Source organism: Carassius gibelio, chromosome B8, assembly GCF_023724105.1.
Source record: "Carassius gibelio isolate Cgi1373 ecotype wild population from Czech Republic chromosome B8, carGib1.2-hapl.c, whole genome shotgun sequence".
Lineage (NCBI taxonomy): Eukaryota > Metazoa > Chordata > Actinopteri > Cypriniformes > Cyprinidae > Carassius > Carassius gibelio.
The window spans coordinates 10,294,946-10,320,441 of NC_068403.1; the positions used below are offsets into that span (position 1 = coordinate 10,294,946).

General features: G+C 37.9%; 1 protein-coding gene across 1 annotated transcript in view; it reads right to left on the minus strand.

The window, feature by feature from the left end:
• obscna (obscurin, cytoskeletal calmodulin and titin-interacting RhoGEF a) overlaps positions 1-25,496 on the minus strand; it is a 43,562-nt gene that overhangs the window by 17,652 nt on the left and 414 nt on the right. Inside the window, exons 2-45 of the mRNA XM_052564021.1 lie at positions 24,894-24,981; positions 24,333-24,599; positions 23,988-24,149; positions 23,245-23,349; positions 22,905-23,171; positions 22,529-22,798; positions 21,233-21,499; positions 20,862-21,125; positions 19,976-20,242; positions 19,612-19,881; positions 19,273-19,539; positions 18,897-19,163; positions 18,091-18,363; positions 17,030-17,293; positions 16,656-16,922; positions 16,303-16,569; positions 15,941-16,207; positions 15,436-15,702; positions 15,091-15,357; positions 14,518-14,784; positions 13,615-13,881; positions 13,215-13,481; positions 12,858-13,124; positions 12,474-12,740; positions 12,028-12,294; positions 11,675-11,941; positions 10,420-10,689; positions 10,027-10,305; positions 9,285-9,542; positions 8,694-8,960; positions 8,248-8,514; positions 7,365-7,631; positions 6,888-7,154; positions 6,541-6,807; positions 6,103-6,369; positions 5,722-5,988; positions 5,334-5,600; positions 4,938-5,204; positions 4,336-4,602; positions 3,934-4,200; positions 3,520-3,786; positions 3,133-3,399; positions 2,746-3,012; positions 94-2,640 (exon numbers count right to left, since the gene is read on the minus strand). Coding sequence (XP_052419981.1) covers positions 94-2,640; positions 2,746-3,012; positions 3,133-3,399; positions 3,520-3,786; positions 3,934-4,200; positions 4,336-4,602; positions 4,938-5,204; positions 5,334-5,600; positions 5,722-5,988; positions 6,103-6,369; positions 6,541-6,807; positions 6,888-7,154; positions 7,365-7,631; positions 8,248-8,514; positions 8,694-8,960; positions 9,285-9,542; positions 10,027-10,305; positions 10,420-10,689; positions 11,675-11,941; positions 12,028-12,294; positions 12,474-12,740; positions 12,858-13,124; positions 13,215-13,481; positions 13,615-13,881; positions 14,518-14,784; positions 15,091-15,357; positions 15,436-15,702; positions 15,941-16,207; positions 16,303-16,569; positions 16,656-16,922; positions 17,030-17,293; positions 18,091-18,363; positions 18,897-19,163; positions 19,273-19,539; positions 19,612-19,881; positions 19,976-20,242; positions 20,862-21,125; positions 21,233-21,499; positions 22,529-22,798; positions 22,905-23,171; positions 23,245-23,349; positions 23,988-24,149; positions 24,333-24,599; positions 24,894-24,900 — 13,513 coding nt within the window. The 5' untranslated portion in view covers positions 24,901-24,981. The remainder of the gene's footprint in view (positions 1-93; positions 2,641-2,745; positions 3,013-3,132; positions 3,400-3,519; positions 3,787-3,933; positions 4,201-4,335; positions 4,603-4,937; positions 5,205-5,333; positions 5,601-5,721; positions 5,989-6,102; positions 6,370-6,540; positions 6,808-6,887; positions 7,155-7,364; positions 7,632-8,247; positions 8,515-8,693; positions 8,961-9,284; positions 9,543-10,026; positions 10,306-10,419; positions 10,690-11,674; positions 11,942-12,027; positions 12,295-12,473; positions 12,741-12,857; positions 13,125-13,214; positions 13,482-13,614; positions 13,882-14,517; positions 14,785-15,090; positions 15,358-15,435; positions 15,703-15,940; positions 16,208-16,302; positions 16,570-16,655; positions 16,923-17,029; positions 17,294-18,090; positions 18,364-18,896; positions 19,164-19,272; positions 19,540-19,611; positions 19,882-19,975; positions 20,243-20,861; positions 21,126-21,232; positions 21,500-22,528; positions 22,799-22,904; positions 23,172-23,244; positions 23,350-23,987; positions 24,150-24,332; positions 24,600-24,893; positions 24,982-25,496) is intronic.

Consider the following 25,496-nt stretch of genomic DNA (forward strand, 5'->3'; position numbering starts at 1 on the left):
GTTTATATCAGTGCAGACCTAATCTTGCTTCTATTATATAGAATAAAAGTAAAATGAACACTTTGAAACAAACAGAATATTTAGACAACTCACTAGAGCTGACTGAAATTAGACTTCTCCTTTTCTCCTGGATCTTGCTGTAGGTGTCATCTGCTGGTAGGTCATAGACGAGTCTCAATGACTCCTCTTCCATGTTAATTGTTGGCAAAACCTCTTTCTCAGTGACCATTTCTGTACTTGGTGTTTGTGCAGTCTGAATTGTTTGTGATGGCTTCTGTGGTTTACCCACCATCACATTCCCATTGTAACTAACTGCTCCAAACTTGTTTGCAACTTCGCATGTGTAGATTCCAGCATCTTTGTTTGTAAAGCTGGAAATTTCTAGAAGACACCTTCCATAGGCATTATGGGTGATTTTGTGCCTTTCCCCAGGCTTGAGAGTTACTCCATCTTTAAGCCAACGCACATTGCTTATTTTACCTTCTACAACACACTCCAGGAATGCAGTGCCACCAAGATTAATATTCTGGTTCTTGAACACTTCTTTAAAGATGGGCCGCATGTCCTTTCTTGTTTTGTAGCCTTTGAAAGCAGCTTGTATTTTAATCGCAGCCTCAAGCATCTCTGGCTCATCTTCAGAATCTATATCTATACCAGGACCACCTTGTTCTGCTTTTAAACTCTTCTGTTTGTCAGTATCCACACTTGTGATCTGCTCTGGCATCATCTCCTCAGGTTGAGAGCTCAATCCTCTGGAAACATCTTCCTTCTGTCCTTCAATGACAACCTCCTTCAAATTTTTCTGATCTTTATCATCCATGTGTGGCAAGTTTGGCTCAACTTCCTGTGATGCCTTCTGCACTTCCCTAAAAGATATTGTTACAGCTTTCTTTGGAGGAATTATTTGCGGTCTTGTAATGCTTGGAGCCTTTTCCTTAACATGCTTTGGTAATTTTACGTTATGTTCATCTATGACCTGCTTCACATTTTTCTCATCTCCGATATCAATGTGTTGTACGTTTGGTTCCACTTCCTGTGAAACCCTTTGCACATCCTTAATGGACATTGTTGTAGCTTTCTCTGCAGGAATTGTTTCTTCTTTGAACTTGCTTGCAATTGCAATATTTGTTGCTTTTCCTGTAACAGGCTTTCGTACTTTAACCTTATCTTCATCCAGAGCTTGCTTCACATTTTTCACATCTTCACTATCAGTGTGTGGTAAATTCAGTTCACCTTCCTCTGAATATTTCTGCACATCTTTAATTGCTGTAGTTTTAACTGCAGTTATTATTTCTTCTTTGAATTTCTGGCTTGTAATGGCAATTTGTTTTGGTTTTTCTGTAACATGCTTTGGCACTTTTCCATGATGTTCATCCACAACCTGCTGGACATGTTTCAGTTCTCCACTATCAATGTGTGGTAAATTCAGTTCACCTGCCTGTAATTCCTTCTGGACATCTCTTACAGGCATTGAAGAGTCTCTTTGTGCACAAAGGATTGGCTTTTTGGGTTTCTGGCTTGTAATTGCAATACTTGGTTGTTCTGTAATATTTTTTGTTATTTGTCCATGATGTTCATCAATGGATTTAACCTTTTTAATTTCTGATCTCTCTTCAGACTGGACATTTTGATTTTCATGTGCTACATTCTTATCCAATGATTTCTGTTTTGGTTCCTTATTTGTATTTGTTTGCGGGGCAAATTCTTCCAACTCTGTTTCCTTGCTCACAATTTGCTCTTGCTTTGGTTCCTTGTTTACAGTTGATTTCTGTTTGATATACTGATTATTTCCTTCTAAATGACATGGTTGTTCTAAATGAGACGATTCAATGTGTTTCGCTGTTATCTCTTCGAAGAATGGGGTATTTAAACCATGTTCTGATATCTTCAAAGTGGTATCCACACATTGTTTTATGTCCATATCTTGGATCTTTGCTTCCAAAACATAGGGTTGCCTTTTGGTTTCAACATGTAGCTGGGAGGCATTCTCTTTAGGGAGTGACACTGTTAGGTCAACATGCTTTGATGCCTTTGTGGTCTCCACAGTAGCCTCAACGACAACATCTTGTTTCTTGCCTCTCTTATCAAGAGTTGGCTCTTTAACACTGTGCTGGTCTTGGAATGAATCATCTGGATGTGTGGCCTTACCCTTTGACCGCGGTGGAGGCAGGGGAACCTCTCTGGGTGGTTCCTTGCTCTGTTCACTTGGATCTATGCTTGGAGTTTTCTTTTGAACTTGCCCTGAGATCTCTTCATTGTGCTGGTCCACAGAAATCTTAGTAACCCATTTTGAATTTGTGTCCAACTCCTTTTTTCTTTGTTCTTTGTGTACATTGATTGCAAGAGAAGAAATTTCAGGTTCTCCCATGGTGCAAGTAGACTCACTGATAACCATACTGGAACTCACATCTTCTCCCTTTTGTCGCACCAATGATTTTGGCTTGACTTCCTGGTCATCTGTCGGTTTCTCACAGAGATCCTGGAAGTGAACCTCTGATGGATCGAAGATAGAGATATCCGATTCCTCAATGACTGCAGCTTGTTTCTTATGATCTAGACCACTGTGTGTTTCTTCCATAATGTTTTTTCCTTTTATTCTTGGTGGGGCTTGAGGGATGTCTTTAATTTTAGGTGGAGATTCTGGTGTAAAAATATAGAAAATGCAGTTATACTTGTTTTGAATTTGAAGTAAAGTTTTAAGCAAAAAATGAAATTTGGAAAAAATGGAAATGCACATAAATGTACCTTTTACAACAACAGAAGCTTTTGTCTCCATCTTTGCAGCACAGCATTTGTAGACACCACTGTCCTGACATTTTAAATCATGGATTTGAAGGTGTAATTCAGAGCCATTCTGTTTCATCTCATACTTGTTTCCTGGTTTAAGCAACACAGATCCCTTTTTCCACTGCACTGCAACTCCAGGTTTTGAGAGCTCACATGTCAAGAATGCAGTTTCACCTTCTTCAGATTCAAGGTTTTGAAGATTCTTGCAGAAGAATAAAGGTTGCTCTGTCCATGCAAAAAAAATAAATAAATAAAAGTGTGGTTTCTTCCATGCATGAAAAAAATTCTACATGGACAAAAAGTTGGAAACTGTAAATACATGTTTCACTAAAATAATATGTGTACCTGTCACTTTAATTGAACCATTAGTTGCCAGGCTTCCAGCACAGCATTTGTAGACCCCACTGTCCTGAGCTGTTACTTCATGGATTTGAAGTTGGAGTTGGTAGCCATCCTGTTTAATCTCATATTTTTTACAAGGTTTAAGTATTACTGCTCCCCTCTTCCACTGAACAGAAACTCCTGGTTTAGAGAGTTCACAGTACAATGTGACTGTCTTACCCTCCTCTGCTTCTTGGTTTTGGAGCTCCTTAGAGAAGAACAAAGGATGTTCTAGTGGGGGAAAACAAAAATATGAACAGAAAATGTGGACAAATTAATATACTAATGAATTCATTCATCTGTTTAAACTATAAAAAAAGTGGAAAATTGCATTTAAATCAAATCACTCACCATTTACCACAAGTGAAGCAGTTGTCACCACACTACCAGTACAACATTTATAAGATCCACTATCATCACTTTTCAGGTCACGTATCTGGAGTTGTAGCACACAGCCATTTTGTGTCATTTCATACTTGTTTCCTGCTTTTAGCAACACTGTTCCCTTCTTCCACTGCACAGCAACTCCAGGTTTTGAGATCTCACAGATCAGAGTGACTGTCTCACCTTCCTCTGCTTCAAGGCTTTGGAGGTTCTTGCAGAAGAATATTGGTTGCTCTAGACATGGGGCAATACAAACAAATTTTATGTTTCTACTATTTGTGGCTAAATTCACAAATCACTTGCTCTTAATAAATGTTTGTAAGAGTGATTGTAAGAGTGCTCTAAATGGAAAGAGTTTTTCACTTAAACATGTTTTTATACCTTTCACCGTAACAGAGCAAGTAGTCAGAAGGCTTCCAACACAACATTTGTAGGCCCCACTGTCCTGAGTTGTTAGCTCATGGATACAAAGCTGTAGTTGACGGCCATCCTGTTTTATCTCATATTTTTTACTAGGTTTCAAAAGCACTGTTCCCTTCTTCCAATGCACCGAAACTCCAGATTTAGAGAGCTCACAGCACAATATGGCTGTCTTACCCTCCTCTGCTTCTTGGTTTTGGAGCTCATTAGAGAAGAACAATGGCTTTTCTTGAGAGGGAAAACAAAAACATACTGTACGTTGTCACATGTTCAACAAAAACAAATAAACACATGAACAGATAAATAAATGAATTCTTATTTCAAGTCAAATTGTGAAAAATGGTATTTGCATAATTCACTTACCCTTTACAACAAAAGAAGCTGTTGTCACCAGGTTTCCAACACAACATTTATAGTCCCCACTGTCCTGGACTGTTAGATCATGGATCTGAAGCTGTAGCTGACGGCCATTCTGTTTTATCTCATATTTTTTACTAGGTTTCAAAAGCACTGTTCCCTTCTTCCACTGCACTGAAATTCCAGATTTAGAGAGCTCACAGCACAATATGGCTGTCTTACCCTCCTCTGCTTCTTGGTATTGGAGCTCCTCAGAGAAGAACAAGCTATGTTCTGGTGAGGGAAAATCAAAAATATTTACATCTTTACATGCTCAACAGAAAAAACTCGTCATATAAACCAGTGGTTTCCAACCATGTTCCTAGAAGCCCCCCAACACTGCACATTTTTCATGTCTCCTTTATCTGACATACCCATTTCTGGTCTTGGAGTCCCAGCTAATGAGCTGATGATCTGAATCAGGTGTGCTTGATAAAGGAGACATGCAAAATGTGCAGTATTGGGGAGCCTCCAAGAATGTGATTGGGAACCACTGACATAAACAGTCCAAAAAATGGTTATACCGAACACCATACTTACAGCTATCACATTCGAATAACTTCACTCACCTTTTACCACAAGAGAAGCAGTTGTTACAAGGCTCCCAACACAACATTTGTACACCCCACTGTCCTGAGTTGTTGGCTCATGGATCTGAAGCTGTAGTTCACGGCCATCCTGTTTTATGTCATATTTTTTACTAGGCTTTAAAAGCACTGTTCCCTTTTTCCACTGCACTGAAACTCCTGGTTTAGAGAGCTCACAGTGCAATGTAATTGTGTTACCCTCCTCTGCTTCTTGGTTTTGGAGCTCCTCAGAGAAGAACAATGGCTGTTCTGGAAGGGGAAAACAAAAATATCTCTGTCTTGCATGCTCATTAGAAAACAGCACATATTAATTCATTAATTAATTGATTAAGTCAAACATCAAAGAATGGAAAGAATTTATTTGAATAATTCACTCACCTTTTACCACAAGAGAAGCAGTTGTGACCAGGTTCCCAACACAACATTTGTAGGTCCCACTGTCTTGAGCTGTTAGCTCGTTGATCTGAAGCTGTAGTTCACGGCCATCCTGTTTTATGTCATATTTTTTACTAGCCTTCAACAAAAATGTTCCCTTCTTCCATTGCACTGAAACTCCAGGTTTAGAAAGTTCACAGTGCAATGTGACTGTTTTACCCTCCTCTGCTTTTTGGTTCTGGAGCTCCTCAGAAAAGTACAATGGCTTTTCTGTAGAGGGAAAACGAAAGCATATACGTCTTTAATCTGTTCATGTGTCATTTGTTTCTTGATGAAATTAATCAATTCTTATGTCAAAGGACAAAATGTAGAAAACTGGCATTTGAAGTACCTGTTATCACAAGAGATCCAGTTGTGACAAGGCTACCAGCACAGCATTTGTAGGCCCCACTGTCCTGAGCTGTTAGCTCATGTATCTGAAGCTGTAGTTGACAGCCATCTTCTTTAATTTTATATTTGTTACTAGACTTCAAAAGCACTGTTCCCTTTTTCCACTGCACAGAAACTCCAGGTTTAGAGAGCTCACAGCACAATATTGCTGTCCTACCCTCCTCTGCTTCTTGGTTTTGGAGCTCCTTGGAAAAGAACAAGCGATGTTCTGTAGAAAGCAAACAAAAATTATACATTCCAGCTTTACTGAAAGACAACTGGAAAGATAAAAAAGCTGAATGATTGAATGATTTTTAAGTCAGAATATTTTTATGTCCCTTACCCTTTACCACAAGTGAAGCAGTTGTCACCAGACTGCCAGCACAACATTTGTACAAGCCACTATCTTCATGTTTCAGGTCATATATTTGAAGCTGTTGTAGACAGCCATCTTGTTTCATCTCATACTTGTTGCCCGGCTTTAGCAACACTGTTGCCTTCTTCCACTGCACAGCAACTCCAGGTTTAGACAGCTCACAGGTCAGGGTGGCCGTCCCACCTTCCTCTGCTTCAAGGCTTTGGAGCTCCTCTTGGAAGACAACTGGTGATTCTAGAGAACACCAAATAAATTGTAACAATTTCTACTACCTAAAATAAAGCTAATCTTTTTGCTGGATCGCTCCATAGGTTTTCCTATCCAGTGCATAAATCGTTGCATTTTTACTTTTCTGTATTTTGTTCAAGTGTTAGTCGATTTAACAATTTTGTGTAATTTTTATACCTTTCACATCGATAGATGCTGTGGTCACCAAGCTACCAGCACAACATTTGTAGACACCACTGTCCTGACTGTTGAGCTCATATATCAGAAGCTGCAATTTACAGCCATCTTGCTTCATCTCATATTTGTTTCCTGGTCGAAGCAAAACAGTTCCCTTCCTCCACTGCACTTCCACTCCAGGTTTAGAGAGCTCACAGCTCAGTATGGCAGTCTCACCCTCTTCTACTTCTTGCTTTTGGAGCTCCTCACAGAAAAACAGAGGTTGTTCTGGATGCAGCAAATAAGTATGTTAATTGATGTGTACTCTAACAACTGATCTTGGAAGCTCTAATTTGAATATAACATACCTTTCACTTCCAGAGATGCTGAAGTCACTAGACTACCAACACAGCATGTGTAGACACAACTGTCTTGGCTTGTGAGCTCATGGATCTGAAGCTGCAGTTCACTTCCATTCTGCTTTATTTCATACTTCCTTCCAGGCTTTAGCAGCACAGATCCCTTCTTCCACTGTACCGCAGCCCCAGGTTTGGAAAGCTCACAGCAAAGGAAAGCAGTTTCGCCCTCTTCTGCTTCTTGACACTCAAGCATCTTGATGAAGTACAAAGGATGTTCTGAAAATGAAATTGTAATCTTTCAATTATTCAGTCTTTAGGAATTCAAAAGACTTGAATAAATAAGCAAATTTGTTTATGTTATTTAATTTTGTTTTCATTTTTAAATATGTACTGTAATATTGTATATTAATATCAATAAATCAGAAGGCGGCAAATACTTTTTCACAACATCATGGTATGGTATGGCCCTTATTTCACGGTTCTCACCTTTGACTACAATGGATGCTGTGGTTACCAGGCTTCCAGAGCAGCACTTGTATGTGCCACTATCCTGACGTGTCAGGCCATGGATCTGTAGCTGTACTTTGCAGCCATCTTGTTTCATCTCATATTTGTCTCCCGGTCTCAATCGTATTGCCCCCTTCTTCCACTGCACTTCAACTCCAGGTTTAGAGAGCTCACAGCAAAGAAAGGCTGTCTCGCCCTCCTCTGCTTCCTGGTTATGGAGTTCCTCACAGAAGAAAAGAGGTTGCTCTGAAAAGGGAAAGCAAATTAGTGCTAATTAGATTTGCAGGAAATGGTTTCTTTTAGTCTTTTGCTAAATGTCCTTAAACACCAATGACAGATGGTGTCACCAATATCCATGCCTTAATTAAAAACCTATATTATGATTATATAAACACTCTATTAGAAACATTTAAAATAAATGAATACATTAATGCATTTAGCAGACTCTTTTATCCAATGCGACTTACATTGCATTCAAGCAAACAATTTCCTTACATGTGTTCCCTGGGATTCGAACCCCCAACCTTGCGCTTGCTAACGCAATACTCTACCACGTTTTTCATTATATGGTTGATACTTGATACATGATCAGTTTTTTCACATAAAAAAAAAAACATTACAAACTAAAATGAATAGTTTTAAATTCAACAAATGAATTTATGCATTGCAGCATTATAATGTACATTATGAAAATTTGATTTGCTAAAGATTACATTTAATAATGTTCCATAACTATTAGTGTTTTAAGTGATCTACAATGAATGTAAAAATAGGGGTATGACCACGAACAATAAAACATGCAATACTGACTAATACGAATCTAAATATATTCCATAACAGTATTATTAATGTGCATTCCTACCTTTAACTATAATATTAGCTCGTGTCTCTATGTTGCCAGCACAACATCTGTAGATACCACTATCTTGACTTGTGAGATCATGGATCTGAAGTTGTACTTCATTGCCGTCTTGCGTCATCTCATACTTATGTCCATTCTTGAGCAGCATTGCCCCCTTTTTCCACTGGACTGCTACTCCAGGTTTAGAGAGCTCACAGCACAAGAATGCTGATTCACCTTCTTCTGCTTCTTGGTTTTGGAGCTCTTCATGGAAAAATAAAGGACGCTCTGTGGCGCAAGGGAAGAAAAACAGTAAAAAAAAAATAAAAAAAAAAATTTAATGAATAAAGTACTAAGTGCAATTTATATTAAGTATTACTGAATATTTCCACTCATTCACTGACATTCAGTTCATGCACAGATCAAATCCTCACCATCTAATGAAATTTATATTATTTTGTTATTACCTTTTACAGTAATACTAGCCCTTGTCTCAATGCCATCGGCACAACATCTGTAGGCCCCGCTGTCTTGACTTGTGAGGTCATTGATCTGTAGCTGCTGCTCACATCCATCCTGTTTTATCTCATATTTGTTACCAGGCCTAAGAAGAATTGCTCCCTTCTTCCACTCAACTGCAACTCCAGGCTGAGACAATTCACAGCACAAGAAAGTAGTCTCACCCTCTTCTGCTTCTTGATTTTGGAGCTCCCGGCAGAAAAACAAAGGACGTTCTGAGAGTAAGCAAAGAGCCCTTAGGTATATGTGACAATTTAACAATTTCCTTCTCTAAAACAATACTTCAAAACTTTATAACTAAAATATGAAGTACTTTGAGTATCAATTGAAAAAATTAAAAATAGGGTATGCATGTATGAATTTAAAAATAAATCATGTTTCAATCAAAGACAAACTAAAACTGATCATTTAAATCACTTTTAAATAAATATATAAAATCATTATTTTTATTATTTTACAAAAAATAATAGATTATTATTAAGAATATAATTGTTATTATTACAGTAAAATAATGAAATAATCTTTCAAGCTTTTCCCACCTTTGACTGTAAGAGTAGCACTACTCTGCATGTCTCCTGTATCGCACATGTAAATCCCAGCATCCTCTTTTCTGACTTTATGAATCAGAAGAACGTTACGTTTCCCGTGTTTCAGAGGTTCATACTTTTCCCCAGAGAGCAGGGTTACATTATTTCGCTTCCAGGTGACAGGTGTGCAGGTGTCAGAAGTCACACAGGATAGGGTGGCAGAATCTCCCTCAAAAATGGTCATGTCCTTCAGTCTTTCCTCTATCAAAACTACAGAGAGAATGCACTTTTGAGTATGTAGTTAAAAGTATACATTACATTTTGGTATATCAGTTTATTTTATCTTATGGGGGGTTTATTTTATGGAAAAAGATGCGGCCTAGTGGTTAGAGATTTGGACTTGCAATGCAAAGGTTGCGAGTTTGAGTCTCAGTCGGGCAGGAATTGTAGGTGGGGGGAGTGAATGTACAGCGCTCTCTCCCATCTTCAATACCATGACTGAGGTGCGCTTGAGCAAGGCATCGAACCCCCAACTGCTTCCCAGGTGATGTAGCATAATGGCTGCCTACTGCTCTAGGTGTGCATTCACAGTGTGTGTGTGTGTGTGCACTATGGATGTGTTAAATGCAGAGCACGAGTTCTGAGTATGGGTCACCATACCTGGCTGTATGTCACTTCACCTTTACCTTATATATCAGTTTGTCTTCTTGTTAATAGTAAATACATTATTTGCAGTAAGGATTTTTACACTCACCTGTAGGCTTGCTGTTCACACGAAGACAGGCAGAGGTCTTTTCATTTCCCACCACAAAGGACACAACACCTGACTCTTCGGTTGTGGTCATAGTGAGCACCAAGTGATGTTCTCGACCACAGACACTCATCTGGTTCATCTCGTTCTCCTGAAGTTCATTGGAACCAAGCCACCAAACCCCGTCAAGGATGTTCTCATGTGAAAGCTCGCACACAAAGTGTGCGCTCTCACCTGCAGTTACTGTCAAGTCACGCAGTCCTTTCACAATCCTCACACGCTCTGGTAAAGAAACCAAATAAAGGAACACCTCTGTTATGTCTTTGGAGTGTGTTTAAGTTTGAAGTCAAGCTACACTTTTTTGTTAACTTCTTATGTGGGTTTGTTTTGACTTACCTATCACTCTGAGGGTCGCAGAGGTGTTCTTGCCCCTGACACTACATGAGTACATGCCAGCATCCTGCATTCTCAGTTTCCTGATTTCAAGCTCCTGTGTTGAACCTTTACGGTGGAGGGTATATCGCCCTCCCTGTGTGATCTGGTTTGTATCTTTTCTCCAGGTCACTGGGGCATTATCACTAGAGAGCAAACAACGAAACAGGACAGAGTCCCCCTCCATTGCTTCTTGACTCTCAAGCTCTTTCTCAAAGAACACAGAGGCAGCAGCTGTGGGAGGTTTAAGAATTATGATCTCAGTAACAGCTCAAAAGTATTTTGAGAGAAAAATTGCAATTCAGAAGTCGTGTTGGAATGTTAATTGGTAGAGTTTATGATATGATATGACACTGTGTGTGTATGACCCTGTGATTCATGAAGGGTATCATACAAGGTTCATGAAAGGATCATGAGGGTATCAATAATGGTGGAAATGGCTGAGGTTCAGTTGGGGGACCCTAGCTGAGGAGTCAGGAGAAATGTTTTTCATTATTCCAGGGCAAGTTTGAGTTGACAATATCCTATTCAAATAAAAATACACAATTACAACCATTCAAAAGTGTGGGGTCAGTAAGATTTTTCAAGTTTTTGAAAGAAGCATTATGAAGCTTATGTTCACCTAGGGTGCATTTATTTGACAGAAAATAGAGTAATATAAATACATAGAATATAAAAATATAAGTATAATTGTGAAATACTATTGCAATTTGAAATAACTGTTTATATTTATATGTAATGGCGAAGTAGATTTTTCAGCAGCCTTTAGTCCAGACTTCAGTGTCAATTGATCCGAAATCAGAAATCATTCTAAAATTTATCTATCTAATAAGGATTTGCTGCTCAAGAAATATTACTTAAGAATAATGAAAACAGTTTAATATTTTTGTACACCTTTTAGGGGCTATTTTATGGAGTCAAAATTCTGTTCATTTTCCTTAAAAACCTAACTAGTATGAATCAAAATGGCACCCCCCTAAATTCACTATCTGGTCCCCCACATTCAATCTTTTCTGGTCTTGGGTATCATACACTGTTTACAGCCCTGTAAAAATGTTGTCAAGGTAATGGGTGTAGACACAAACAGGTGTCTTTAGACAACATTAGTTAATTTGCAATGACAAAATCAGATTTGGCTGAATTCGATTATTCAAAAATCAGAACGATCTTTTGTTTACCCATTGAGAGTGTGTACCTATTAAAGTGGCATTGGACCTACCCCTAACATTAACTTCAGCTGTAGTCTTCTGGTCTCCAACGATGCAGCTGTATTCCCCAACATCCTTGGGAAGAACATTTTTAATGTGTAATTCGGCAACCAATCCCTCCTGCTTTATCTTGTATCTATTCCCATTGCAGAGCTCCTCATCCCCTTTTAACCATGTCACTGGTACCCCAGCTTTGGACAGCTCACAATGCAGAATAACAACACCTCCCTCAGGGGCTTCTTGGTTCTTCAGGTTTTGTTTGAACGTTACTGGTGTGGCTGAAGAGTTGCACAGTAAAATGTTAGCTCATAGTGAGCTCAAGCGACAATAAAAGGTACATTTTCGGTAAAAATGTCATCCATACCGAATACTCGGATCGTGGCTTTGGTCTTCTGCTCTCCACAAATGCAGCTGTAGACTCCACTGTCTTCAGGCATGGCCTTTGTGATGATCAGCTCCCTTGTAACATCATGTTCTTGGATTTGATATTTATACCCTGACCTAAGAAGCTCTTCCCCCTTCCTCCATTCAACAGGACATCCAGCTTTTGAGAGCTCACAGTGCAACACAAGTTTATTTTCTTCTTCAACTTCCTGATTTTTCAACTTGACTTTAAAAGTGATTGGTGGAACTGGAAATGTTAACAAAAAGGTATAGGTATGCCAGATTATTTTACTACAAAGCCATGCAGGCCTTCAAAGCACAGCAAAGCTGAAAACTACAGCACAAGAATCAATACAATGCAATAGCAGAAAGCCAAGAAAGACTAAATGTGCCAAGCTGCCGCTGCAAAAAGCCTGCATGCCTTACCCTTAACGGTTAGCTCAGCAGTTGACTCAGAATCCTTGGTTTTACATGAATAGTTCCCAGCATCACTTGCTTCAACATTACGTATGACCAGTTTGGTGAATGTGCCCTCTTGCTTCATTTCATATTTATCATCAGGCTTGAGAATAATTCTTCCTTTTCTCCAGTCAACTTGAGCGCCGGGTTTAGACAGCTCACAGCTAAAAACAGCTTGCCCACCTTCTTTGGTTAATTCATTTTGAAGTTCTCGTTTGAAAGTGACAGGTACAGCTATGAAAACCATACAAAATGTATTGAAGTTGGAGAATGATCCAAAAGAGGAAAGTTACTACGTAATTGCGAAATTAATGAAAGATCAAGATCAGATATTGCAGTATTATAGCGTACCCCTAACTTTGACCTCCGCTGTCGTTTTTTCCTTTCCTGTAGTGCAGCTGTAGAAGTCGACATCTTCAGAGTTGACATTTTTAATAAGAAGTTCAGCAATCCGTCCTTCATTCCTCATCTGGTACTTTTCTCCACCCTGCAGCACCTCTTCACCCCTCCACCATTTCACCGTAGCTCCCGGTTTGGAAAGCTCACAACGGAAAGCTACTGTGTTTCCTTCCACCACTTCTTGTTTTCTCAAGTTTTGTTTGAAAGTGATCGGGAGAGCTAAGAAATCGCAAAAATATCTGTGTCACCTAAGCAGAATGTTTGACCTAAAAGTCTGAATTTATTTAATATATTGCTTAAGTTTTGTACCATTGATTTTAACTGTAGCTTTGGATGTCTGATCAGGGCATACACAAAAGTAGACTCCGCTGTCTTCAGGTATGGCTTTTCTGATAACGAGCTCCATTTTAGTTGCTATCTGTCTCAACTGGTATTTTTCACCATGCTTTAGGACTTCATCTCCCTTCAACCACTTCACATCAGCACTGGCCTTAGAGAGTTCACAGCGCAATGTGATGTTGTTCCCTTCTTCACCTTCTTGATCCTTAAGTTCTTGTTTGAAAGTGATAGGGAGAGCTACACAGAGCAGTAGAACGATGAAGATGTTGCATGATCTGATTAAGCTTTTTAATTGCTTTAGAATTTCTAACAACAAATTGGGTAATTCTTAAATACAGGAACCTGCATATGAAAACATCTTGGATCATACCATTAACTTTGATGGTGGCTTCTGTCTTGTAATCTCCACATATGCAGCGATACACTCCACTGTCTTCTGGTTGTGCCTTCCTTATTAACAACTCTACGGTTGCTTCTTTCTGTCTCAACTGATATTTTTCTCCAGTCTTGAGCAGTTCTTCTCCTTTCCACCACTCTACTCGAACTCCAGCCTTAGAAAGTTCACAGTGCAGATTGACACTGTTCCCCTCCTGAGTTTCTTGGTTCTTCAAATTTGTTTTAAAGATAGCAGGGAGTCCTTTAGAAAGCCAAGAATTGAATAAGCCTGTATTCATGAAGGTTATATACTAGCCAAAAGAGTGAATGTTGTGTCTTTCCATCAGCAAAGAGCTGCAAAAATGTACCAGTGTATACTTTTTGTGCCTGAGAGCATTCACCTTTAATAATTACATCAGGTAAAGACATCAAAGGAATGTCATCTATTGAGGTTCATTTTATTCATGTATTATGTACACCAACACACCATATATCTTTATAACTAGCCCATGCTGTGCTGAATGGGTCAAGATAAAAAAATAAAACCTACCTTTCTACTGTAGTTTAAATCAACTAATAACAAATAAAGGGATTTCAGATAGCAAGACTCTTTTGTTGTAAAATAATGAGTGTAATTTGACGGTATGAATTAGAAAATCATGTAATGAAAATCCAACAGTGATTTACAGTATATCACTGTTAAGATGACTTAAACCTGTGAATGTGGCTGATGTAATGTCATGACAGAGTGCTATTGTAGCTGTGGAAGAAATGGACATTTTTAATGAAATGGAAGAACTTAAAAAGTCAAAAATAAAATGGCGATGAAAATGAAATGCATATGAAATCCATAAATTCAGCAGTACATTGTTTATATTTATAACGGATTGGATCTTACCTTGAACCGTCAATTCGGCTGTCGATTGAGAATCTTTGGTTTTGCAGGTGTAATTTCCCGCATCACCCTCAACTAGATTATTTATCAGCAGTTTGGTTAATCGCCCCTCAAGCGTCATCTGATATTTGGCTCCGCTTTTCAGCATCACTCTACCTTTCCTCCACTCAACTGGAGCACCAGGCTTTGAAAGTTCACAGGTAAATACTGCACTCTTACCCTCTGTAGATATCTGATTCTGAAGCTCTCGCTTGAAAGTAATTGGAAGGGCTGAGAAAACATTGACAGGTCTTTTAATATGAGCAATTGAACTCATAGGCAGTAACCATATGATATATACACAATGGTTAAAAAGCTGCTGAATATTTTTGCAGAAAGTATGATACGTTTTTTAGGATTCTTTGATTAGTAGTTCAAAAGAACAGTATTTATTTGCTAGATCTTTTGTAACATTATAAATGCTTTTCCACTTTGATCCATTTAAAGCAGCTTTGCTGAATAAAATTATTAATAAAAAAATCTTTAAACTTTTGAACGGTACTAAACAGTATATATTTAACATGTTTTTGAAATTACGTTTGACTTTCACTTCAGCTGTGGTCCTTTGGCTTCCAGTCACACAACTGTATATCCCAGCATCATCAGGGAAAACATTTGTTATTTTCAACTCTGCAGTCTTTCCATCCAGCCTCATCTGGTAATGTGGCCCTGGAAGGAGCGGTTTATCTCCTCTCCACCATTCCACAGGTACTCCAGCTTTGGAAAGCTCACAGTGAAGGGTTACAGATTTGCCTTCCAGAGCTTCTTGGTTCTTAAGGTTTTGCTTAAAACTAGCAGGAGCACCTGTGAAACCACCATATGAATTGTATAATGACATACATTTTATAATCATGAAAACAAATCAATGAAACAAAACCTTACCAACAATTTTAACTGTAGCTTTGGTCTTTTGGTCTCCACAGACACATCTGTAAACTCCACTGTCTTCAGGCATGGCTTCACAGATGATCAGCTCAACTGATGTGCCTCGTTCTCTCATTTTATACTTCTCTCCAGGCTGGAGCAGTTCCTCTCCATTCCACCATTCTACTGGGACACCTGTTTTAGAAAGCTCGCAGTGCAATGTTACCATGTTCCCTTCCACGGCTTCCAGGTTTTTCAGTTTATCTTTAAAAGTAACAGGTTGAGCTACAGAATAAAAAGAAACAAATAAGAGCATCCTTATTTTTTGTTCTTTCAACTTTGGCAAACGAACAGATGAACAGATGACTCTATGTGCTTATAATTTTATCTATAAAATTCAACAATAACTATATTTTAGCATTACTAAACTACTTGACTGACTGGGCAAGCACATAAAATTCTAACTCCTTAGTGTTCCTTTTTCATTATTGGTAACACTTACTAGTGAATTGAACTAACTTACCGCTAACTGTGATGTTGGCTGATGTCTCAGCAGTTTCACTCGTACAGCTATAGACTCCGCTATCATCTTGCGTCAAATTAAAAATCTTCAGCTCTAGCATGCAGCCTCTCTGTCTGATTTTGTACTTTTCCCCAGACCTGAGAAGGCTGCTTCCTTTTCTCCACTGCACAGAGATGTCTGGTTTGGATATCTCGCAGTGTAGGATTATACTGTTTCCCTCTTCAACCATTTGATTTCTTAACTTCTGTTTGAACGTGACAGGTTGAGCTAAGGAAATACAAAAGGATTTATAAGTTCCATTTTCAGCATTCAGAGTACTGGAAAATCGAATTCTACGGTATATATTTAACATCTCGTCTTACTTCGTATTTTAACAATGGCTTTGGTCCTTTGATCATCACACACACAGATGTATGTTCCACTGTCCTCATGAACTGGATTTCTGATTACCAGCTCTAGTATGGTGACTATGTGCCTCATCTGATACTTCTCCCCAGGCAAGAGAGTTTGTTCACCTTTCAACCATTCCACCGGGATTCCAGCTTTAGAAAGCTCACAGCGTAATGTCACATTTTTACCTTCATCTATCTCTTGGTTCTTGAGCTCTTTAATAAATGATATAGGAACCTCTGGAATGGATAAAATGGCATAAGTAAAGCTACAAGATCACGGTTGAATTCTATAATAAAATTTTCATTGCAATCAATATCACTACCGTTGACTGTAAGAGTAGCCATAGTTCTTTGGTCTCTGCAAATGCATGTGTAATTCCCTGAATCTTCTGGCTTCAGATTGTGTATTGTAAGAGAAATGCAAGATTTCCTCTGCCTCATGTGGTACTTCTCACTAGATTTTAGCGTCTCGGGTCCTTTGCGCCACACAAACTGGACCCCGGGTATAGAGTATTCGCACATCAGCGTTACACTCTCTCCCTCTTTGACTTCTTGGTTCTGAAGAGCTTTTGTAAACTCAGCAGGAATAACTAATGTGGAACAAACATAAAGATTTCAAATTTCAACCAAATGTAAAAATGTTTAGAAAAAATAAAACTTCATGTGGTAAATTGCAGAAAAGAGACGTTTGAAATACCTTTAACAGACACTGTGGCTTTTGTGCTGACAGAACCTGCATCGCACTCGTACAACCCTGCGTCACTGTCTTTCACATCACGGATGGCCAGCCTGGCCTCATTTCCAGATCGACTCACTAAGAACTTGGAGGAATTCCAGATTAAACAGCCATCTTTGTACCAAACAATATGACATGGCTTTGAGGTCTTGCACAACAGCACCAAACTTCCTCCTTCAATTGCTTCTGTATCTTCCAATGCTTTAGTTATTGTGGGGCGTCTCTCTGTAATTCAAATAAGTTGTATTACAAAAACAATCATTTTTGGTAACACTTTATTTCAAGGTGTCCTTGTTACACATATTGCATGTACTGTACTTACTATCATAATAACAATTAATTATGCATAATTACATGCAAGTAACCCTAAGACAAACCATAATCCCAACCCTAACCATATAGTAAATATGTGCAGTTAATTAATATTACTCAGTACTTAAATGTATAATTACACTGTGACAAGAACACCTTAAAATAAAGTGTAACCTTATTTTTTCAATTGTATGCTGTACACCAGGGCTGCCCAACCCTGTTCCTGGAGATCTACCTTCCTGCAGATTTCAGTTCCAACCCTGATCAAACATACCTGTGTGTAATTATCAAGTGCTTCTTCAGATCCTAATTAGTTGGTTCAGTTGTGTTTGATCAGGGCTGGAGCTGAGCTCTACAGGAAGGATGATCTCCAAAAACAGGGTTGGAAACACCTGCTGTACACTATGATCTGTATTGCATTTTGTTTCACATTTTTTTACTGTATAGTAGTCAATACAAAGATAAAATACAATTGTTTAAATATGAGCCTCTTTAAAATAACTTTCTGAACTAAAATTCCTCTTTTGATGTTTTTAAACCATCAAAAGGTTTTCAGAAATTATACACACATTTCTATTCTTAATAACAAAGCAGTAAAAGAAACTGACAGTTTCATCTCAAAGTATCTTTTGTAAAGATGTCCTGTAATAGTTATCCACTATATTTGCCACAGGCATCCTGTCAAGTGTTTTATGATTTATGACAGTTACCTCTAACTAATAGTGATGCATATGATCTTTTGTCCCCAGCCTCGAAGGAGATGGTGCCGGTGTCTTTACGTGCAAGCTGTTTGAAGGTAAGAGTGTGGTATCCACCAGGTATCATCTTGATCTCATTAAGATCATTAGTGTAGAGTAAGGTCTCATCCAGGTACCATTTGACATCAGTGTAGTCACTTGGGCAGATTCGACACTTAAAGGTGATGGTATCTCCTTCTAGACATTCTTTATCTTCGAGTTCATCCACAATGACCACTTTTTGACCTGATGGCCAGATTAATTTGAAAAATATGACAGATGGGAGGGGAATATAATTCAGGTGATTTATTAACAATGTGCAAATATTCAAATGAAATGTGCTCTTCTGGCATTCAAAATAAATTAATACTAACATGCGCTGTACTCTGTGGTGCCTCCTCCTAGCAACAATTATGGCTTCCATTTCAAGCGCAAAATATGTTAAGCTTACTTGGGGTGTTAAATAATGGCGCAAATACCAGTAATTTGACAAGTACAAATGGCCCATAGTATCCAAATGTTACAATTTTTGTAACATAATATCTAGTAATCTCAGATTTACAACCTTATTATTTGTGACCCAGGACCACAAAACCAGTCTTAAGTTTAAATTTTTCGAAATTGAGATTTATATATCATCTGAAAGCTGAATAAACAAGCTTTCCATTGATTTATTGTTTTATTAGGATCAGACAGATACAACTATTGTACTACTAATTATTAATTTACTAACTACATTTATTAATTTAAGACTATAAAAACAAATTTAATTTGTCTACCTTGAATTGTAAGTAAAGCCCTGCTCTGCATTGTCCCAACATCACAGGTGTAGACAGCACTATCACTTTTCTCCAGATTGAAGATGGTCAGAGTGAGGACAACATCCTTCTTCTTCATCATGTACTTCTGTCCCGAGCTGAGGACCATTAGACCTTTTAACCAGGTCACAGTAGCTGCAGGCCTTCTGGTTTCACACTCCATGGTCACCATACCCTTCTCCTCTGCACGCATATCCTTCAGTTCCTTTGCAAATGTATGTTGCAAGTCTGAATTCACAATGAGAAAAGATTGACAGAGTTTATGACACTCAGCAGGATGAAAAAAGCTTTTGCACTGGGAACATTTTTAAAACAAGTGTAGAAAATGAGTATTTACCTCTGACCTCTAATCTCGCCCTTGTAGCAATCCCATCAGCCTCACAGCAGTACTCTCCTGAGTCCATTATAGCTGCATTATGGATGATGAGCTTCACTAGATAATTATTTTGGGTAATTTCATATTTTGGGCTGACTCTAATTAGCCGCCCATTTTTCAGCCATTTAATTGTTGCATCAGGTTTCGTGATCTCACAGCTGAGCTCTGGATCTTCACCAGGTGTTGCTTTAACATTCAACATATCCCTAAAAACTCTCACAGGTTTCTCTGAGAACAAAAGAGACAGAAAATGATCAATACTTGTAAAATGTGTGATATTTAAATAATAAGGGGTCTCACCTTTCACAAACAGCATAGTCCTGCAGCTGAACTCTTTAATGGTAAAGACCACTTCGCCAGCATCAGATATTGTAACTTCCTGAATGCTCATTGTGTATTTGCACCCTTTGTTAGAGACTATGATTCTTCCATTGCTCACAATCAGCTGGCCATTCAAAATCCACGATGCTTCATCAATGATATCATGGGACAGGACACACTCAAAGCTGCAGCTTTCCCCTTCCAGCACAGCTGTTGTCCGTATGCGTTTGACAATGGTAATGCGCAGGTCTGAAAAAAGTCCCTCACATTAAATAAACATATTTTTGGTTCAATTAATTAGAACTCATTTTAATTAGATTCAAATCTAGATTTTAAAACATACCACGAACTATGACTTTCGCTTTAGTTTGGCTGCAGCCAATATCACAGCTGTACTCTCCTCCATCGTCCTTTCTCAGCTTGTGAATTATAAGAGTCAATGACTTTCCCACATGGAGAATCTCATACTTCTCACTGGCGGTCAGAATTTCACCATCTTTTCTCCAGACAGGTGTCACTGATGGTTTGGAAACGTCACACTGCAAAAGGATTTCACCACGTTCCTCACCTGCTACATCCTCCAATGACCTGAGAAACACTGCTGGCTTCTCTAAGAGGCATATAAAGCAAATGTCATATAGCAACAAATTTCCTTCCGATAACCGATAAATGGCTCATATCAGAAATCTATACTACTTTAAAAAAAAAAAAAAGTTAACACCATAAAAGGTAAACAATTTCCATACAAAGTGAATTTAGGCATCACAACATTATGATGTACAATAAGATATTTCCTATACCTTTCTGCTATAGATACAATAGAAATTATAGACAAAAATATGTTCTCCTAATAATAGAGAAGGGATGACGTAAGACCTTGAGAATTATAATCACTCGAACTGAATGATTAGTTTTGTGTCATCAGTGTTTTGAATTAATATTTTGTCTGTGTGGCCTTGAAATGGGTTGTTATAGTATTCTTATTTTAAAAAATAAAAATAATAATAATAATAATTTTATGCATGAACTCTACAAGAAATAGTGCTCTGAAAGAGTGAAAATATTTCCATAATTTATTGATATTCCTTTAAGAAAGTGCTTGACACAAACAATTAAATATCTGATATCTGTTGTTGATCATTGTGTCTCTGCTTTAAATGTAAAGTAGTTGGACAGCAGTTTATTCTCAAATCTTGTTTTCTTAGCCCCATGGTAACTGAAAACCTCACCTCTGACCCTGAGGAACGCAGACTCGCTGATATCAAATGTTTTGAATGTTACACGGCTCTCTTGAGGAGCTAGTCGTTTTAAAATCAGACTGTATGCTTTTCCAGAATTCTGGATTTTGTTGATGTAGTTGGTGTATAGGACTCGGTCATTGAGCAGCCACTGGACACTGGGTGACTCATGATTCAGTTCACAGCTGAACACTGCAGTTCCATCCTCCTCGACCTCTACTTGCTCTAAGTGTCTTATGATCTTCAACCTTTTCACTGCAGGAAAAGAATAATTATATGTAATGTACTGTATGTGTCTTATCTGTGCTCTAAAGAAGCAATTCCAAGAAATCTCCAGGACACAGATAGCTAAAGCCAGGTACCTTCCACACTGACTCTTCCTCTTGCCTCTGAGCCACCAGCCAGACAGCGATACTCTCCTGAATCTGCTGCTTTCACACCCATGATGGTCATCTCAACCCGGTTCTTTTCCCGCTTCATTGTGTACTTATTGGAAGCAAACAGTGGGGTTCTACCCTTGAACCAGCGCACCACTCTGGGGGATGGACAGAACTCACAGCTGAGAGTAACTGACCTGTTCTCCTTCACCTCCACATCAGAAATGGGCTGTTTGACAATCAAAGGGCGCTCTATTAGGAAAAGCATAAGCAAGAATACATTTAAGGCACATGATTCTCAATCCGTATAAAACAAATGATTTGTTCCAAGTTCTGATATTAAAATTCTGTCTAATAATATATGCCAATAATTATTTTTAGTTATGTTATGGCTGATTAACAATAATGGTTAATATTAAAATGTAATACTAGTTTAAAACACACACACACAACTAAAATCAATAATGTAAAATGCTACTAGTGAATTTATGCATAACAAAATTATCATGTACAGTATGAAAAAAAGGACACACATTTTTAGATCTGCTAATATTTAAATATTATTAACTAAATCTAAAATCTAAAATCTTTTTACCTGAAATAAAATCAACTTTAATTGAAATAAAATAAAATATATATTTTTTAAATCCTTAAGCTTATTTCAGCTAGTTGCCGAAGTAACATTTCTTACAGTTGAAAGTGACATGATCCATACTCAGAATTTGTGCTCTGCATTTAACCCATCCAAAGTGCACACACACAGCAGTGAACACACACCAGGAGCAGTGGGCAGCCATTTATGCTGCATCGCCCAGGGAGCAGTTGGGGGTTCAATGCCTTGCTCAAGGTCACCTAAGTCATGGGATTGCCAGCCCAAGACTTGAACCCACAACCTTAGGGTAAATATTGTAAATATTCATACTACTGAACTACAAAAAAATAAAAATGACACACGACACAACACACAATTAAAAATTGCTAAAACTAAAGTAAAATAAAAAATGTAAAATAAAAACTAATTCAGAAATATTAATATAAAACGTTAATAGTATCTCAATGACACTAAAATAACCCTGATTATTAGTGGTTTTAAAGCTTTATTTTTTTTTTTTTTTTTTTTTTTGCATTACATGGTAATCTAAATGCCATAATATTAGAAATGACCATGCACAATTAAATAACTAATATGCTGATAGCAATTAAAGCCTGTAATATTGGCAACTAACATGTTACAGTACCAATTTGTTGAATATTTGCTCAATATACGAGAAGATAAATTACCTGTAACTGTGAGTTGAGCTTCTGACTTGCTCTTCCCCGAGGTGAACTGCACAGTGCCACACATACTACTGTCGGTCTGAGTGAAAATGAGTCTGTTCGATGTTCCTTGCCTCTCAATCCGGATTTCTGGACAGGGACATAGTATCTGCCCATTCAGGGTCCATTTGGGTGCCCTCTCTAACTTAATACTTGTTTCCACTTTAAAACGAGCCTCTTTAGGCTCCATGACCTCCACAGAACTGAGTCCTTTCAAAATGCTGATGGCCTGCTCTGTAAGAATCCAATATTCACTGAATAAGAATTCCGTTAAATCAGTACTTATATTGAAACTGGGTAGTAAATTGTATTTAAAGTCTGGTTGAATTGAACTTCTCACCCTCTACAAACAGCTGGCAGGAAGTCCTGTCATCGACAGCATCACAGGTAAAAGTGTCTTCATCTGAAGATCCCACATCATCTATGATAAGCTGTCGGTACACGCCTTCACTGATAGTTTGGTACTTCCTATTTGGCACAATTTCATGATTTCTTCTGTACCATTTAACCACAGCATTGACACGAGAGACCTGGCACTCCAGCAAGGCACGATGTTTGTACATGGCGATCTTCACTCTCAGGGGCTTCACAATATGAACTGGAAGCTCTACAATGATAATCGTTACATTTGAACAAAATGGAAAAAAAGTATAAAAGTACTTTTTTGTTTTGTTTTTTACCTTTGACTCCCAGTGTTGCTGTTGAAGAGACCCTCTCAGCAGTGAATCTGATCTCACCAGCATCTTCTGGTTTGACTGATTTGTAGGTTAAGGAGTGTGTTTTACCTGTGTTTATGAGATTTGATTGAATTTGAAAAAGCTGAAGAAAATTAGAATCCAAAACAAAACATGATCATATTCTGTGAAATACTTTTTTGGTCATCCTCAAAAAGTTTTATATTGTGACTTTTCAATCAATATAAAAATGAAATGAAAATCTACATGCATAGGTTTAAACAGCTTCTTTTTACTCTGAACTGAAGTATTTTTCCACAGCATTTTGTATTTACAAAATTTGTAACATAAAAAAAACATAAATATCATGAAATCTACTGACAAAAGTTTTTTTATTATTATTACTGTATGTGTTTGTTTATTTATTTATTGCAAGCTTGTTATATACATAAGTGTTCAATGTATTTTTTTATCAACAAATAAATTACTAGAAGTAGGCGATACAGGGTTTTTTGGCACTAGACAAACTCAAATATATATATATTTATGTGCATTATAGCTTGAAACTAAACTAATCAACTTTAGGGTAGATTATAGTACAATGCTTTCATATGGAGTTTGAAGTCTTCAGTCTTTTTTCATCACTAAAAAAAAAGTTAGTTGCCATGTTTGTCACCATATTTTGCGAACGACCCTTGAATGTACATAATAAGCCACCAGTCAAAGTTTACTCAACCTCTCACACATACCTTCACATTTTATTTTAACATTGTCCCCAGCTCTCAACCGGCTGTCATCCTTGTACCACTTCCCATCCACATCTTCCCAGTTGACCTCACAGATAAATGTCACGCTCTCCCTCTCAGTCACACTGACATTCTGAAGAGCCTTCACAATCTTTATATTCCTGGCTGAGAAAAAGTAGACATGACAATAAACCTGCTACTGTATCACAGGCAGCTCTAACAACTTTAAACTGACAAAGACTGTAAATTATCCAAAACTTCTAGGTTCTGAAACATCCCACCCATTATCCCACAAAGAAATGATTTTATACTGCATTAAATACAGGTTTCATATTGATGGAATAGTACCTTTGACTGTCAGCATTGCAGAGCTTTCAATCCCTTCAGCCTTGAAACTGATGACACCCATGTCAGCAACCGTGACACGCGTGAGTGTGAGTGTGTGTTTTTTGCCCTGCGTGGCAATTCGACAAACAGGCCTGGATTTAAGTGGTACGCCATCCCTGCTCCATTGACCCTGGATGTACGCATGACTGAGGACCACCTCAAATGTACAGGCTTCTTTCTCACACAGCGTCACATCTTCTAGCCCTTTTACCAACTGAATTCTATTCACTTCAGACAAAAATGGAATAATTATCAGTGTTTCTTTTTGTAACAAAAACTGTCCTATACGAAGCCCCTAAAGTGACATTTGAGGTGAAATTGCTGCGTGCACACATTTTCTCTCTTTTACTTGCACGCGCGCGCTATACTGTCACGTGACACGTGACTCGCGCCAAATTCTTCTACGGAATCGTGCCCATGCGAATGTCACTTAAGGGATTTCATATCTTCTTAACAGCAGTAGTGTAAAATAAAATATGTTATAATAAAATTCAAAATGCTTAATTAATAAATGAGTCTTACATGCCATGTTTAGGAACTTGTCTTCTCACAAGCCTTTAGGAATGGCCAGCAACTTCAACATTAGGCCTTTACCGCTCCAAATTGAATTCTAAAAAGTGTAATCATATACTCATTGACATTATTAGGATATTGTTGTTATATTCACATGCACATCATTTCTGTATCAAGTTTATTCAATTATCAACTACTGTATGTGCTTAACTGACAAAATGCAGTATGTCTAATTTAATGTCTAAAACCATTTTGCGTATATCACAGAAACAGATCTTACTGATGAATACAACCTGTGGCTGCTCTTATGATATGAAATATGATACTGACCAAAATAATATTCCCTACAGCTTACACTCCCTCTATGTAATTAGTTAATAATTTGGAATGCACCGATGTCTCTGCCACTCTAGCTTACTTTATGGTGGGTTCATTAATTTTTGTCCATATGTGCAGATACAAGTGATGAGTCAAATAAAAAGACAAAGGCTGTAACTTCTTACATTCGTCTTTTTCACATTACAAACAAACACTTGTCCCAGTTGTCCCATTTCACCAGCGTTTAATAGTTGCTCTCGAATGTATATAATACTTTGAAACATGACACCATCC